The sequence below is a fragment of the Sturnira hondurensis genome, unplaced genomic scaffold (assembly GCF_014824575.4).
Source record: "Sturnira hondurensis isolate 20B ecotype Veracruz unplaced genomic scaffold, ASM1482457v3 Scaffold0007865, whole genome shotgun sequence".
Classification (NCBI taxonomy): Eukaryota; Metazoa; Chordata; class Mammalia; order Chiroptera; family Phyllostomidae; genus Sturnira; species Sturnira hondurensis.
In genome coordinates this window covers 2,708,453-2,724,553 of record NW_028080496.1, presented here as the reverse complement: position 1 = coordinate 2,724,553, position 16,101 = coordinate 2,708,453, and the positions used below count along the sequence as shown (strand labels likewise).

Below are 16,101 nucleotides of genomic sequence, written 5' to 3'. Positions count from 1 at the left end.
AGGATTATCAGAACAAAGTCTTTAAAATGTGTAACTTAACATAAGTTCCCTGTACGCAAGAAAAGGCACTAGTAATTACTTTTTGTTTCTGGGAGACTTTTATCCAGAAGGATTATTCCCAGCAGGGGAGGGAGCGGTGGTACAAAGACGGGCTTTGACGGCCCGTCTGCGGTTCTCGCCTTTCTCGCTGACTTGAAGGTAGTCTACACCTGCAGAGTTGGTAGAAACGACTCAAAACTTCCAAAGTAGCCTGGTGATTATTGAACAAATCACCCATTATTAGCAAAGTGGGTGCAGGCCAGTGACCAAAGACAGCAGGCTTGCGCTACATTTTAGGTGACACCAAGAGAGAGCCGAGCCAGGGGATGTCCCTGTTGTCTGCCAACGGCTGCGCTTTGACTGACTGCTGAGCACCCAGTCCTTCCCGCCAGTCTGACCTGTGACCCTGGTGGCAGAGTGGATGTCCACGTTCCGCAGCTGGTGCCCTGAGAGGCAGGCAGCACAGTGGGCGAGGGCCCAGGCTTGGTGTCAGACAGGCCTCGCCCCGACCCGGCAGAGCGTCTTTGGGCAGGTTACGTCGTAATCTGCATCTGCCCTGTCGTTTGTACGAATGGGAGGAGTGTTAACACTGACAGCTTACCTTTCGTAAGGATGTTCTGAGAACTAAGTGAGTTAATGCGCATGAAGTGCTTACTATAGTCCCTGCCAAGGAGAATAGACAGTTTTGAGTATTATGTCATTATTATTATTAGCACATGTGTAGCTTTCCCATGCATTTTCTTCTAGTCTTCTAGGCCTATTTGAAATTTAACAACAAAGCCTTATACTTGCAAACACTTCATAGTTCACAGACTGCTTTCCAAATATGTTACCCATTTGTCTCACGTGAGAGAGGCCAGACAGACGTTTCCTCTCCACCAAACAGATGCGCAGTCAGAGACTTCAAGGGGTGGAGGGGCTGGAAGGCATAGAGCCTGGGTGTTTGAGATGCCACTCCGGTGCATTAGTCCGCCTCTGCGATCTGAGCAGCCCCTGGCCCTCTCCACCGGGCTCTTCCCTCTGCTGGTGCTTCAGTGGGAGGGGCTTGCTACTGCGCACGCTCAGCCTCGGGAGCCCCCCCCCCCCGCAGAGAGTCCAGCCAGGGGCTCGGGGGCAGAGGCTTCTCATGGCTCCAGGGGCTGTTCTGGGGTTGTGCTCCTGCCGCTTCAGGACTGCGTGGTGAGCTCTAGGCTCCTGAGCTTCAGTGGGGAAACCTGGTGGATTAGGGAACAGTCTTCATTGTACTTTTTTCAAAACTTATTTTAATTCACCAGATGCTTTTTTTTTTTTGCCTCCCCAGTATGCAAATCCTGCATTTGAAACAACAATGGGCTATAAGTCAGGTGACTTAATAGGGAAGGAGTTAGCAGAAGTGCCTATAAATGAAAAAAAGGCGGATTTGCTCGACACCATAAATTCATGCATCAGGACGGGGAAGGTAAGTGAGAGGTTAGTACCTTTTTTACTTTCATATAACAGAGATGGAAGGAAGGAGACTTAGCATTCATTGCACATTGCCCGTGCCAGGTAATCTCAGTCTTGCTGTTCTCAGCAGGACAGGAGTCAGCGTAGTGGTGTTTTCCCTGTTATTCCCATTTTGCAGATGAGGAAACTGAGTCCGAGAACCTCTATAATATGATTAGCCAGTAATCAGAGTAACTTTCATTGACACTTACAGTCATTGTTTTCATCTTTGTAATAACTAAGTTGATCTTTCTAATAGTTGACCTACGTGGCGGGTATGGGCAGATAGTCCTGGTGAAGGATCGCCACTGAGGGGCACATCCTCATGACACCCCCGAGCCCCACGGTTCTCTGAGCCCTGTTCACTCATGCAGCATTTTTTAAAAATACAACCCATATACCAGACACTCCGCTGGGTTCTGGTTTAGCAAGGAGACCAGAATGCTAAGGCCTGCCTTAGAGAGCTCACATTCGGGGGAGCCACACAGACAGTAAAAGGGGCCACTGCCCGGGTGTGCGAGGAGTCCCGTGAGCGTGTAGCTGGAGGGCAGACAGAGGGAAGGCAGGCCAGCTTGTGAGAGACTTTCCTGAACAGGGCCTTCTGACACTGTTCCTAGGTTTTACAATATGAGCAGAAGGAAAACGCTCCTGCTTTATGTAGACATTCTTACTTAGTCTTTCCTGCTGGGCTCACCTTACCCTTTGGAAGCTGGGTAGGGACTATTGATGCGATCACTGAAACAAAGTGGAGAAACCGGTGACCTGCTTTTCTGCTCGCTGTGGAGGCCCCCGTGGAAGCGGCACCCTTGCCTCTGTGGCCAGTGCTGCCCCACCGCAGAAAAGGGCAGTTTGCCGTGGGGCCCGGGCGCCCTGTGAAGCTCACGCCCCCCGTGCTTGGGCCTCTCAGCGACACTGTGAGTGTGTGTGTGTCCCTCTGCTTTCCCGTGGCTCTGAGCACACGATGGTGATTTCTTACTAGAAAGAGAGAAATGGCATCTGAAGTGGATGGAGGGGCCCTCAGGTGTCAGGCGCACCGCCCAGGTGAGAGCCAGCGCTCTGTCCTCACTTGAGCAGGGTGTCCTCAGAAGCAAGGTACAGGGCAGCCATTGTCCGAGACCCAGCAGCCTGGAGGGGCTTTGCCATGCCTTCCCAGTCCTGGCACGTAGGCCCCGGGCTGCCCCTGGGTGGCCTGCGGTGCCATTGTGAGAGTGATCTGGGAGGCAGCCAGTGGAGCTGGCCCTGGTGCACCTTGGCATGATGATGGTTATGCTCAGGTGGCCGGCAGGGGTGGAGCGGCCCCACAGTGGGTGAGCTATTGGCCCGGGTCTTCTGGGTCCAGGCAAACAGCATCTCACCCGAGTTACGTGGCCGGGCACCAGGTACAGGTACAAAGGGCCTTGAACGCGCACAGCAGGAGACGTGTTCTGTGAGCTCCGTGTTGACTGTGAGCAGAGAGTCTGGAAGATGATCATACTTCTGACCTCTGTAGCGCTCTGTTTCAAAGAGGACCCTGGTCATGTTGTGTGTGCTCAGAGCTCTTGGGAAGAGAGGAAGAGTCGCCGTCTGTCCAGTGTTGGTGACCTGCGTGTCTGGCGGCGCAGCAGCAGGCTGGGGCGTGTGGCCGGGCAAGCTTTCCTGGTGAAGGAATGTGCAGCCTTTCTAGTGGCGTCTCCCCAGGGCAGCTGGGGCCCCGGGGCCCTGGGCCAGTGGCACCCTGGTCAGTGGGGCGAGTTCAGACATGCACTGGAAACCCAGTCGGGGCTTACGAAGGGGTCAGGTGATGGCTGGGGGCTTCCCAGTGTCAGATTCTAGGGGTGCCTGCTGGTCAGGTAGTCTTGGGGGCAGAGGGCAAATTCTGGCGTTCAAGCAGAGAGTATTGCGGACGCATCTCTCCAGATCCCCTCTGCCCGCTGTCCTCAGCTGACGGCTCCTGTGTGTGGGCTGAGGCTGTGGGGACCGTCGTTTTCAGGCCGCACCCTCATGCTCCCCGTGCCCCACGTGTGTGCTCTGGCCTCGCCTCCCCCTCCCTCCTCCCCAGGGCTTCTCCGTCAGGGCCATAGGACCCGGCCTCCCATCTTCTCCAACTCCTGGGCCTCCATTGCTCTTCTCTTTCAGAGAGTTTGAATTTTTTGCCTCAGAAATTGGGTCTTGTAGGCGCTGAGTAAATGGGGGCTGCTGGATGCCCACCTGGGACATGACGGATGGCTGCGGGGCCTTGGTCCTCTCACAGCTGTTAACCCCGGGGCTGTGACTCTTGTGCTTCCCTCCCTACAAATCCCCGTCTTCTTCAACTCTTTGTCGTCTGTGTCCTCCGAGCTCACCTGGGCTCTTTGTCCCCCGCCGCGTTCCCCAGGCCACGCCTTTGTTACCGAGGCACTGTGGAGATTTCTTGCTCTGTGGAGATTCTCGCTCCCCCCGGCCCGGCCTCTTCTCCAGGGTCTGGTTCGACCTGCAGCCCTCAGTTGAAACCACCTGGGCTGACAGTGATCTTCCCTCAGCCCACACCCACGAGCGACGGGCCCTCTGCAGCCCCGTGGTCTCCGCTCCATAACCGGCCCCACAGTTGCCTGGACTTGGAGCCCTGGGAGGGCTCTGGTCCCCCCCACCCCCTCGTTAGTCTCTTCCATCACTTCCATCGCTGAGCCTGATGTCTGCTAAGCCCCTGCCTTCGGGTGTCCACTGCCTGGGCCTGACCTTGTTTGGGGCCTTTCGCACCCTGGGCGTGTGCGGGCTGAATCCAGCTGGGGCTCCTGTCTCGTGGCCCCCACCTCCGGTCAGTCCACCTACAGCACCGAGTGACGAGGCTTGCCTGCCACCCTCCGACCCTGTCACCCTCTGACCCTGTCACCGCTCCGTGTGGAGCTCACACCCCTCAGCTGGGCGCCCAGGGCTCTGTCGTCGGGGCTCAGCCTGCCCCTTCCGCTCCGTAAACGGAAGTGTGGCTGTGCTCTGACTGTTGACCTCGGGCCAGCGCTGTGCTAGCCCTGAGGGTTGGCAGCGTGGCTGTGGTTTAATTAGGTTGATGAGCACCGAGGAGGGGCCGTCTCAGCAGTCAGAGAAGCCCGGCGTGCTGCTGCGTCCGCCCGGAGCAGGAGGGCAGTGCGGCCCCTCGTGCAGTTGAGAGGGGCGCTCGGCGGAGGGGGCGGCCCCTGCGGAGCCCCGTGGAGCGCCAGGGCCTTGTGCGGAGTTCATGTGCATTGAAACTACCAGGTGGCATCTTCCGACCGCATTCTATGGCGGAAATTGGTTATTCTCAGAAACTAAAACCTAAGAGTTTCTGGTAGGTCAGTATTTTAAAATATATTTTTGATACAAAAGATGGTCTATGACAAGTAAGAATTTTTTGTTTCCACTGGTGACCAGAAAGCTTGCAGGCTGCTCTGTTGCCCCAGCGAAGTCGTTGCTGACCCGCCTTGCGCTGAGGGCTGGACTCTGCGGCTCTGGCCGGTGGCCGACAGCTGCCGGCGTCTGCTCAGAAGGGACAGGAGGAAGTCCTGACAGTGTTCTTAAAGTGCGGCTTGACTGGCGGGATTGGGCTCTCGTCTTCCTCCCACCCTTTTTCAAATCTAACAGCTCTTTTAAGAGAGAATTCAGGCCCCGTACCATTTGCCCATTTAAAGCACGGAGTTCAGGGGTGGGAATTCACCGGCCACACACCACCATGGCCAATCGCCCGGCCCTCCCTGGGTAGAGAGCAGCAACCCTCCGACCTGTCTGCCCCAGTGCGCGCAGACACGGAGTGCGAGCGCATGTGTGTCTCTGCCTGGCATCCCCATGTAGTCCTCACCTGTTTCCCGTGTGCCAGCCGCCCCTGAGAACCTGGCAGTGCCCGCACCTCCCTCCTGCCCCAGGGCCAGTGAGTGTGGAGCTGGGCCTTCCGGCTCTTTTTGAATTCAATGCTTTGTTGGTGCGTGGTGTTTTCAGACGTACACCTGCCCGGAAGCATCACCGGTAGCCGCCCACTGCTCTGTCAGCGTCCTGGTTCCTCTTGGACCCCCTTCTCCAGAGGTGTCTGAGGCTGAGGTTGCACTGTTGGCCTCTGCACACAGGCCACCCCGCCCCAGGCCTCGGAGCCTGCAGGAATGACCTTCCCTGAGGGTCTGGGCGGGAGACCTGAGCTGAGCCGCCCAGGCTGCCGTGGGGAGGCTCAGCTCGAGTCTGTGGGACTCCTGCCGGCCGAGGGGATTGTGCAGCACCCTGTGAGCTGTGTCCTGCCATGGGTTTTAGGGATTGTTGCAGCTTGAGAACCCTCGGTGGCTTTTGGAGGAATTCAGGCAGTAACAAACGCAGGCTTCTCCCAGGCCTCTCCCACCGCCCCAAGAGCAGGGTGCCACCGCAGCCCCGGCCCGCACGCAGCTGCTCCCCAGGCTGCGGTTCTGCTCGGGAAGAATGCCTCTGTTTTGTCTGACCTGAGAGCGTGACTAATGCGGTGGCAGCCCTGCGTGAAAGGTCTCACGTCTGTGCTCTGCCTGCGCCCGGTCCTGGCCGTCACCTCCTCATCCCCATCCAGACAGTGGTGGCCATCACCTCCTCATCCCCACCCAGACGGTGGTGGCAGCCCAGCATGCTAGTGGCCACAGAATGTTGCCTTCTCTTCCCAGTCCTGTTCTCCCCTCCCAAATGCTGTAGCCGGTAGGAGCCGTGAGGGGAGGGGCCTGTGCAGCAAAGTGAGGGGATGTGCTCACCTCATGGGCCAGGGGCCTCTTCTGCCAGTGGATGGGACACATGTCCCCACTCAGACTGTGGTGACCGGCTTCTGTCAGCCGCCGGGAGGAGCTGGGCTTGGGAGGGTGAGAAAGAATGGTCAGACCACCCACAGTTGTGTGTGGGGCTGAGACACCGTCTAGGCTAATCACGTCAGCAGCGGGAAATGGCTCAGACCCAGGAGAGGAAGATGTGCTTGGACTCAAGTTATGGACCCAGAGCGTAACGACGCTTCCATTCCGTGTGCAGGAGTGGCAAGGAGTTTACTACGCCAGAAACGGGGACAACTCGCAGCAGACTGTGAAGATCGTGCCTGTCGTCGGGCAGGGCGGGTAAGTGGGCAGCCGGCGCTCCCGCCAGCGGGCCGGGCTGGCTCATTACAACATGTGCTTCGAATGCTTCAGCACGTGTAGAGCTGCGTGCAGAAATCCTAAAGAAAGACTCAAAGAAGGGCCCTCCGGGGCAGCCTCCGCATGCCCGTGGCCCAGCCCTGCGGGCCCCAGCTGCTCCAGCTGACGCTGCAGACGCACAGGGGTGCCCACCGGCACCGGAAGGGCCCTGGGTGAAGCTGTGCAGTCAGGACACAGATTGATGGGCCCCCCCCACGTAAAAGGTTTCTGTTGGATCTAATGGCCCGTGTGTTACTGCTGCTTAGACTCACCAGATTAAATTAACGGATTTTAAATGCTGTCATTTATGGAAACGCGCATGTAGAACAGACGTGACCGCACTCTGCGGAGCAGCGTATTGGGAGCCTAAACATCTCCCATGGTTTTTCTCAGAATCTGTGTTCAGTCATACAGAACCCCCAGCTGTAAAACACACAACCATTAGAAAGGATAGGAAAGCAAATTACCAGGAAAAATGCTCATGACAAAGGCAAAAGTCAGAATGTAAAACCATACGTAGCATATGGTCTCAGTCACGAACACGGAGGAAGGAAAAGGGAAGAGGAGGCGTGTCTCGGTGCCTGCCAGACGGCCCTTCTCTTCGCCCTCACCGCCGTCTCCACTTGCCAGACGGGAGACTGAGGCCTGGTCGTGCGGTCTGTGGCCCCCGCCCGGCTGCCGGGGTGGGGCCGAGCCCGGCCGAGGCCTCCGTGCCAACAGCAGGCTCACGTGCTTGGTCACTGAGCTTTGCTGCCACGTGGCTGTGGCCTTAGGCAGCCTTTTTATGTCCTTTCCAAATTTTTTTTGTGATAAGTATATAGGGGTTTAATTATCAAGGGGGAAAAATCAAAGGAACAGGGGAGCTTCTGAGACGAGCCGTGGGGGCTGCACCATCAGCCCCCAGCTGACCAAGGGCCCCGTGTAGGCTGCAGGCGTCTGGTTGGTGAACATGCAGTACGTTTCTAAACACATAGGTGTTTTTTATTGTATGTGACGATGACTCGGGGGAATTTTGTTTTTACTGAAGAGTCCAGTTCTTCCCAATAGACACCACAGGGTGAGTGTAGACACTTTGTTACCAGCGGTCACGAACAAGACCAGTGCTTTTCTCAGAGAACATTGTGAAAGAGCGATGTTCTTTCGATAATGAAAAAAATAGCTGTGTGTTCATCGGAACCGAGAGTCGGGAGGGCAATAATGCCTTGTTTTCTACTTGCAGGAAAATTAGACACTATGTGTCCATTATCAGAGTGTGCAGTGGCAACAATAAGGTATGTGAGGGCCCCCCGGCTGCCCCCCAGCAAGATTCCTTGTATTGCATTCCCAGGCCATCAGGACTAATGGCTTTCAAAATTTATTTCTAGGCTGAGAAAATAGCGGAGTGTGTTCCGTCTGACACTCACACAGGTATGATGCTCCATGTTCATTCTTAGGGTTCACTGAGCTTTTGAAAAAAATGGAGTGAAAGCGGCCCCTTCCTCCGACTGCTTCCGGGACCAGGCAGCACCTCTCCCCCCAGCTCCACGGGTCGGTCTACAAGTCGAAGCCCTGAGCACAGGGGGCATCTGACAGGTGTCCCCTGGCGAGAGAGCCGGACGCCCCAAGTGTGTGAACTTGCCTGGAAACGTGTTCAGGGAAGTGGGGTCGGCCGGCCTGATGGGTGCTGCACGGGGCAGGAGTGCTGGGTGTCGGGCTACGGAATGCTAGCAGGGATGTCTGCACCTGACAGTAGTCACCGCCAGCCCACGGGGCGGGGGGGGCTGGACGCCCTCACACTTGCCCCACTCAGTGCCTGTCTCCTGCGCCTCAGACCCCGTCCGCTCCTCCCGCTCTGTGTGACTGCAGGTGGTCCAGGGAGGGTTAGGGTTAGAGAGTGATCAGAGTGAGCTGGTTAGGTTTTCATTCTAGAAAGGCCCCTTGGCCGCCTTTGGAGACAGGGTTGGTAACAGGCAAGATCGGGGGCTGGGGGACTAGTGAAGGGAGCTGCCTTAAAGCCGGAGGGATGATGCATTTCTGAGCTAGGACAGGGACAGATTAAAGAGGTATTTAGGAGACTGAATCAGATTTGGCTGGCAGACGGGGTGGGGCAGAGATCAGGAGGGGAGGAGTCACAGAGGACGTGTCTCCCACTGAGCTCAGAGACCTGGGACGAAGAGTGGGCTTGGGAGAAGGTCGTGAGTGCGTCTGGAGTGCCTGGGGGTGACCACATGGAGGTGGCCAGTTAAGATGAAGTCTGGCGCTCAGAATAAAGCAGCAACCCCTGAGTTACTTAAAGCTGAAGGAAGGGTGGGATCACCCAAGGAGATTGTGTTTTCCAAGAAGAGAAGAATCAGCACAGGCATTTGGGAACACAAGGGATGGGGGCTGGTTACGAAAGAGGGAACCCTGCCAGGGAACCCTGCCGGAGGAAGAGTGAGAGATGGAAGGAAAACCAGGAGCATGGATTTGCGCAAACCAGGAGTTTCCAGAAAGAGGGACCCATTGTGTCAGGTACCACAGGTCAAATCGGGCAAGAACTGAATGGTGTCCTTCAGATGAAGCGGTGCAGAAGTCAGCCGTGAGGGTGACAAGTGCACAGTCAATGCCCATGGGGAGGCGAGTGTAGCAAGTAGCACGTGGGAAGGGGTCTCGATGGTGGGCTGCATCCAGGTGCTGCTCGTGAGCAGCTCCCGGGATGAACCACGACAGGGCGGAGCAGGCGCGCCTGCAGGTGGAAGGCCTGAGCTGGCGCGGCAGCTCCCAGTTTCCTCGTCTGTGAAATGGGGACAGGTTGGAGAGGCTCAGCAGCATGTGTGGCACCCAGCAGGTGCCCGGGGAGGGGACAGGAAGGTCAGCGTTGCCTTGTCCTTGGTCGGTGTGGCGTCAGGGAGAGAGGTGGGACGACCCATTTGGAGCCCTGGAGAGTAACGGTGCTGTTCGGAGAAAGGGGGTCAGAGGGGTGGAAAGGTTAACTGGAATTTGGCATGTACCCCAAGTCAGGGTTTTTGGACTCTCCTTGGAGAGAGAGGCACGTCCTTCCCCAGGGCATTTTCGATCTCCTGTTATAGAAATAATGCATCAAAGATTCTTGCTCTTCAGAGGAAGTGTAGGGGCGATCAGACGTTTCCTGCCGGCTTACTTGGTCGCATAGAACTGTGTGTGATAGGAGTTCTGCTGGTTCTTACGTCACGTCTTGGGACTCTGATTACCCAGTCGCACCAGGTGGGACGGTGCAAGAAACTCAGGCCCCAACAACCTCATTTTCTTAGTCGTTTCTGTGGGGCACTGTGTTGATTTTTGTGGCCACTTAAATAGTGCTCTGATTCTTAAGTTTTGTTTTAAAAAGTTTTACATCGGTAATTCTCTTAATGCCTTAACACCCCTTTGATCGGGTGATTTGTCGTCCGTTTCCACAGATGGCCAGCCAGGCAAACACAAAGACAAGAGGAAGAGCTCGCTAGATGTCCTCAGTCTGGCCTCTCGGACAAACGAAGGTAGGTGCCTGAGACAACCGTGTGGTGTTGACCACGTGCGGCCCGGCGCCCCCAGCTTATCTCCGGTCACTGCCCACCTCCCGTCCACACAGGGGAGGGCACCTTCTTGCCACCTGTGTCATTTTTTCCTCTCCTCCCACTCCTGCCAGGGGGCTCCGTCCTGAGCCTTTTGATGGACTCGGGATTAAAAAGAAAAAAACAGGAAAAGTAGATTTATCTGTTGTAATGGTATAGGGCAGGGGTGGGGGCCACATCAGCCTCATGGTTACCTTCAAAGGGCTGGATGTAACTTTACGACCCCAACTACTCCTGAACTAGGGGCAAAGAGCTCGGTGCTGTCGTGGGGTAGAAACAGGGTGCCGGGCCGGATAAAACAAGGTGGAGGGAGGCCGGACTCAGCCCGCGGGCCCTGTGTTTGCCCCCTGTGGAGTGAGGCATTTGGAGATTCTTAACCATATATGGCAGGTCCTCAAATAACATCATTTTTGTTCCATGTTGATAGAAAAGGATCAGTTCCTGGCTGGGTCCCTGTGTGTGCAGAGGTGCCAGCTCTCCCCACGTCTGCGAGGGTTTCCCCCAGTCCTCTGGTTTCCTCCCGCGGGTGCACGTTAGGGGGACGAGTGTGTCCAGGTTGTCCCCGTCTAGGGGGTGGCCCTGCGATGGAAGGGGTCCTGCCTGCCCCTCAGCTGCCAGGGGAGGCTCCGGCCACCCGGGCTCCTGAACTGGAATAAGCAGGTTCAAAAATCATGATCTCATGAGTACACCTTATTTCAGCATTAATATTGGAAGGATTTTTTTGTTTTTATTTAGAAGTTTGGTGATGTTTTTCAACTCTTATTTCTATCAATCGACCTGGAGTGAAATTGGTTTCCTTACATGTCCTTTTGCTTGAAACAGAAGTTTCCATGGAACCTAACAATGGCGTTAAGTGAGGACTTGACTGTATTTCACTGGGGGGTGCAGTTCGCCGCAGCAGCAGCTTACACTTTGGTGGGGAGGTGAGCTGTGTTTGGTGTGCGAGGGCCTCGCTGAGCAAGCGTTCCTTGCCGGGCCTCAGTTTGGTGACGTGACGCGGCCACACCAGGCTGCGAGCACTGTGTGTTCCTTTAAGGCCCTTGGTAAAGAGCGTTGGGCCTGACAGTGGCGCTTTCAGGGAGACACACAGAACTCTGTGTGGATGTGTCTTCCTGCGGGGCACTGCCCGGGCCCCGCCTCCACCCCCCAGAGGAACCGCATTTGCAGGAGCAACAGAAAGTTAACAAACCCTAGAGCCTTGGCGTTGCTGCTGGTCTCTGTTAAGGTCTCTGCCTGATCTGTCGAGAGTAAGCGTAACGGTGGAAAACACCAAGAGATGCTTTGAAAACTGTAATCAGAAATTTATGTGTTTCGGTTCATGGTGAATTGCAGTTATAGCCCCAGAAGCCTGGATGGCACTGTCTTCCAGAATGTTCTTGCTTCTGGACAGCAGCAAGCCGAGTCGTTATAAAGCCTTATTATTCTGAAGACAAAAAGAGGCTGTTCGGCCTTGGCGTGCTAGATTGTTTCCTGTTTTCGCTCTGATGTCAGAAGTTCAGGCTGCGGGGGCACGTGCTTCCTAGTGCCTAGAACCGCAGGAAGCAGAGTGGGCTTGTCGGGGTGGGAAGGAAGTTCGGCGGGCCGGGTAGATCTGGCCTGAGCCCTCCGCGGCCGGGCACACCGAGGCCTGGGAGAGCGGGGCCGTGGGGCCCTGGCTCGAGACAGGTGCGTGAGGCCATGCCTACCCTGACCTCTGCTCTCGTGGTCTCTCCGCAGTGGCCAGCCAGAGGCGGCACTCCTCCATGGCCCGGATACACTCTATGACCATCGAGGCGCCCATCACCAAGGTGAGGCGGTCGAGGGTGGGTCCCCACTGAGCAGGGACGCCCCTTGTTCTCCCAGGTGACTGTTCCCACTAAGAAGAAATGGGGCCCGCAGCTGTCACACATTAGTGCCATTCTCATCTAGGGAGCAAGCGGCTTCTTCTGGGGAGAGGGCGTGAGCCGTGACCAGTGAGCCGGGCACGGCCAGCTTCGCGCCCGCTGCCAGCCTGGCTGGCCGGCGGCTTCCTGCTGTTTTCACAGTTACGAACCTCAGGTCTGTCTGTCCGTGTTGCAGGTGATCAATATTATCAACGCTGCCCAGGAAAACAGTCCCATGCCTGTGACAGAAGCCTTAGACCGTGTGCTGGAAATTCTGAGAACCACTGAGTTATATTCACCGCAGCTTGGTGTTAAGGATGACGATCCTCACGCCAGCGACCTCGTCGGGGGCCTCATGTCTGTGAGTGTACTGACCAGGCCGCTGCCCGGAGCCTGCTCTTGCTGTTCGCCCTGCGGCCATCCGCTCACGGGCTGGGCTGCACGGCGCTCCCTGTCCACAGCCGTCGGCCCCTGCCGCCTCCCACCCAGCCACCTCGGCTGGGAGCAGAGCAGGGACATGCTCTTAGGCATGTTCCCGGTGGTCTGCTGAGCCAGGGCTCCACGTTTGCTTGGGGGTTCTGTGAGCAGTTTGTTTCAATAAAACTTAATTGTTTTAAAGATTTTGAAAACTGGGACAGAAAAACAATTTCTATATACTACATCACAAAACAGAAAGAAAAATATATGTACATATAAATATATATTTTAAAGAGGCCCCAGGGGATGGGGCACGGTTTCCCTCCACCACACATCCTACACATTTGGTGACTTCGTGGGGACCGACGACTATGGGCTCTGGCGGGGCCCTGGGTGCCGCCTGCGGCCCGTCTGGGCTGGAGGTCTCGCAGGGGAGGAAGCACCTGGTGGAACACAGCTCAGTCCTTGCGCTCTGTCCTCTTTGTGGTGGTCACCTTCCCTCCCGGTGCCCGCTTTCTGAAGTCTCGATGTCTCAACCCTCGTTTTTAAGACATCCAGTGACTTCAGAAAGGGCAGCACGGCTCCCGGCACCCTCCTGAGTCCAGCCGGGCCTTCCGGGCAGGAGGGGTGGGGGCTCCGTGGGCTCCCGGCACCCTCCTGAGTCCAGCCGGGCCTTCCGGGCCGGAGGGGTGGGGGCTCCGTGGGCGCGCCGACGAGGCTGCCCCTAACTGTCCTCCGGGCCCGACGGTCCCGGGTCTTCGAGAAGAGCGCCTGTGACTTCATTGTGACGTTCCCTTTTTTGTTTCCTTGATTTTTATCAGGATGGTTTGCGAAGGCTGTCCGGGAATGAATATGTGCTTTCAACAAAAGGTAAGTTTTTCCTTTTTAAGTTTTTGGACCCCTAGTAACATTCCAGTCAAGCTTAACTGATAAAAAATACATTTTCCAGACAGTTTTACTCATCTGTCAGCAGTTTCTGGGCAGGTCATAGACCCTCCGAAACAGCACCGTCCCCCCTCAGGGTGGCCCAGAAGAGCGAACGCCATGCAGCCTGTTAACGCTGTTCCCCACGCTCGCCACTCCCCAGGCCTGCACCACGTTTCGAGCAACACAGTCACTCCCATCACCCTTCACGATGTGTCGCCGGGGATAGCGCGGGCCGTGGAGAATGAGGACGACTGGGACTTCGATATTTTCGAACTGGAGGCTGCCACTCAGAAACGGTGAGTGCACGGGGGGCTCGCTCGGCAGGCAGGGAGCCCGGTGTCCGGTCCTCGGGAGGAGGCTCGGGGAAGAGGGGCAGGGCAGCCAGAGCCTCTGGACCGGAGCGAGAGAGGCCGTGAGAAGCCAGGGTGAGGCTGCCTGGTCCCACCGCCGAGGAGACAGCAGACTCCAGGGAAGCAGGAATGTGCGCCAGGGGCCGTGCCTCCTCGTAGCGGGGGCGGGGCTTTCTGTGAAACACAGGTACCCGTTTCACCTGCAGGGAGTGATATATTGAAGTAGTGGAAAAAGTCCCTACTCGGAGCCTGGAACTAAAAATCACAGATACACCAACACACATCTTTGAGAAAAGCTGTCCGCAGATCTCAGCTGCTGTGCTGGTGACAGGCATGGGGACCCCACGACTCTAGTCACCGTGGACTGGGTGGGTCCACAGACTGGGGGAGGACTGGGACGGCACCTTCAATTTTGTGCCTCGTGGGGGAAGAGCTGTAAAGCACAGCAGTGTGGCCGGGCTGACACCCAGGGGAGGGGTGTGACAGCTGATGCTGGCTGGGCCGCCCTCCAGGCGGCAGGCTCTTACCGTGGTGGACAGAGGCAGTCCCAGGACAGGTGTGCTCTCGGGGGATCACCGCGGGGCAACGCCTCACCTGGGTGGGCTGTGTCCACGGCGGCCCTGCCCTTGCTCACGTTCACCACGAGTCAGCCCCCTCATGCACTCTGCCTCCACATCTCTGACACGGACAGAGGCGGTTGCAAAGAGCTCCCACACGGGTGACAGGGCATTCACGGGGACTAGGCCAAGACAGGCGAGTTCAAGTCCTGTGAGCCTGCCCCTCTGGGTACTGCCTCAGCAGAGCCAGATTCCATGACCTTCTGATCGTAAACTTGATAGCCAGTGGTCCCCTTCTAAGAGGGTACTTCCTCATAGTCATCAGCCACCTCCAGGTTGTGGGGACCAGCACGTGGCACATAACACGTGAGGCTCATGTGTGGTCATTAGAGACTGTTACTGTCTTCAGGTAGGACACCTGGCCAATGGCATGGGTCTAGCAGGTCCAGAGGAGAAGATAGGGTTCAACGTGGCACAAATTTAACTTGGCCACAAACAGGCTGCCTTTGAGGAACCCAGTCGTACAAGTCGGGGTGTGAGCCCTCGCGCAGCAGTGGGGAGCACGGACAGGAGCTCTGAGGCCCGAATGGGACCTGGGCCCCTGCTGAGCTAGGTGCTACCTCCCCAGAGAGGGCGACGGAGAGGCCGCGCCCCTTTGCTGGCCTCGCCCTCTCTGAAGTTGGACTCGGCTTTGCTTATTGGATCCAACCCTGTCCAGGGCTCCGAACGTTTTGCCTCTCACTCTGCATTAATGCTATGCATGTTTTTCTTTATAGACCTTTAATTTATCTTGGCCTCAAAATCTTCTCTCGTTTCGGACTCTGTGAATTCCTAAACTGCTCCGAGACAACGCTGAGATCGTGGTTACAGATCATTGAAGCCAATTACCATTCTTCCAACCCCTACCACAATTCTACACACGCTGCCGACGTGCTGCACGCCACCGCCTATTTCCTCTGTAGAGAAAGGATAAAGGTGAGCGGTGTTCGTGCTGTTTCTGCCCCCACGGAGTCGCCATGCAGTGCGACTGCCCAGGAGCGATCCCACAGCCCTGCCGCCTGGCCCAGGAGGGCTGTGGCCACAAGAGGGTCAGGCAGGAGGCCGGACCGCCGCTCTGGGGAGTTCCTGCGTGTGCTCAGGGCGTGAGCCCAGCCGGCCCACGGGAGTGTGAGGAGCAGGAGTTGGGAGCCAGGGAGAGAGACAGCAGGGGGCTGTTCCTCTGGGGGCTCACCCGCCTAGGGACGTGTCCAGCCAGCCAAGTGTTGGCTGTCACCACTTCAGAGCCCCCACCTGTCCCCCAGGGTCCCGGAAGGGGTGAGGTCACATCTAGCACATGGACCCGTTGACCACAGCTTGTTTCCTCGCCCCCGAGGCGAACCGTCTCAGAGCCGGGTCTTGCAGTTGCCCTTTCCTTGTTCCCTCAGGTGCCTTTGTTTTGTGTTTAAAGAAAGGCCGTTCCCCAGACTAGACGGAATCCGGGTCCAGAGAGCAGACTAGTTCATCAAGTACAAAAATCAGTGGCAGGAGAGGAACGTCTGTGTCAGTATGGATCGGCGTACAGGGAGGACCACATTTTTTATGTTGATGTATTGCTTCTGAACTACTCTGTAGGTAACATACAAATATATATATATATGTGTGTGTGTGTGTGTATATATACATATATATATATATATATATATTCAGAGAGCTAAGTTAAAACAAATTTCACATCATTTACTGGTATATAATTCACATCATACAGTTCAGCCACTTACTCCTCTCTGGTGAGGACACCCTGTATTTTGTTAAGTCCTTCACTTGTGTGAGACTGAGAATCCAGTCATATTCCCTAAAACACATGC

The 16,101-nt window shown here is 56.3% G+C and overlaps 1 protein-coding gene across 3 annotated transcripts in view; it reads left to right on the top strand.

The window, feature by feature from the left end:
- Nucleotides 1–16,101, top strand: part of PDE8A (phosphodiesterase 8A) — an 80,209-nt gene that overhangs the window by 54,232 nt on the left and 9,876 nt on the right. For all 3 annotated transcript variants that reach the window (XM_037053541.1, XM_037053540.1, XM_037053542.1), the window contains exons 8-17: nucleotides 1,340–1,477; nucleotides 6,457–6,539; nucleotides 7,816–7,867; nucleotides 7,961–8,003; nucleotides 9,992–10,069; nucleotides 11,861–11,931; nucleotides 12,203–12,367; nucleotides 13,245–13,293; nucleotides 13,511–13,646; nucleotides 15,034–15,232. In XM_037053541.1, coding sequence (XP_036909436.1) covers nucleotides 1,340–1,477; nucleotides 6,457–6,539; nucleotides 7,816–7,867; nucleotides 7,961–8,003; nucleotides 9,992–10,069; nucleotides 11,861–11,931; nucleotides 12,203–12,367; nucleotides 13,245–13,293; nucleotides 13,511–13,646; nucleotides 15,034–15,232 — 1,014 coding nt within the window. The remainder of the gene's footprint in view (nucleotides 1–1,339; nucleotides 1,478–6,456; nucleotides 6,540–7,815; nucleotides 7,868–7,960; nucleotides 8,004–9,991; nucleotides 10,070–11,860; nucleotides 11,932–12,202; nucleotides 12,368–13,244; nucleotides 13,294–13,510; nucleotides 13,647–15,033; nucleotides 15,233–16,101) is intronic.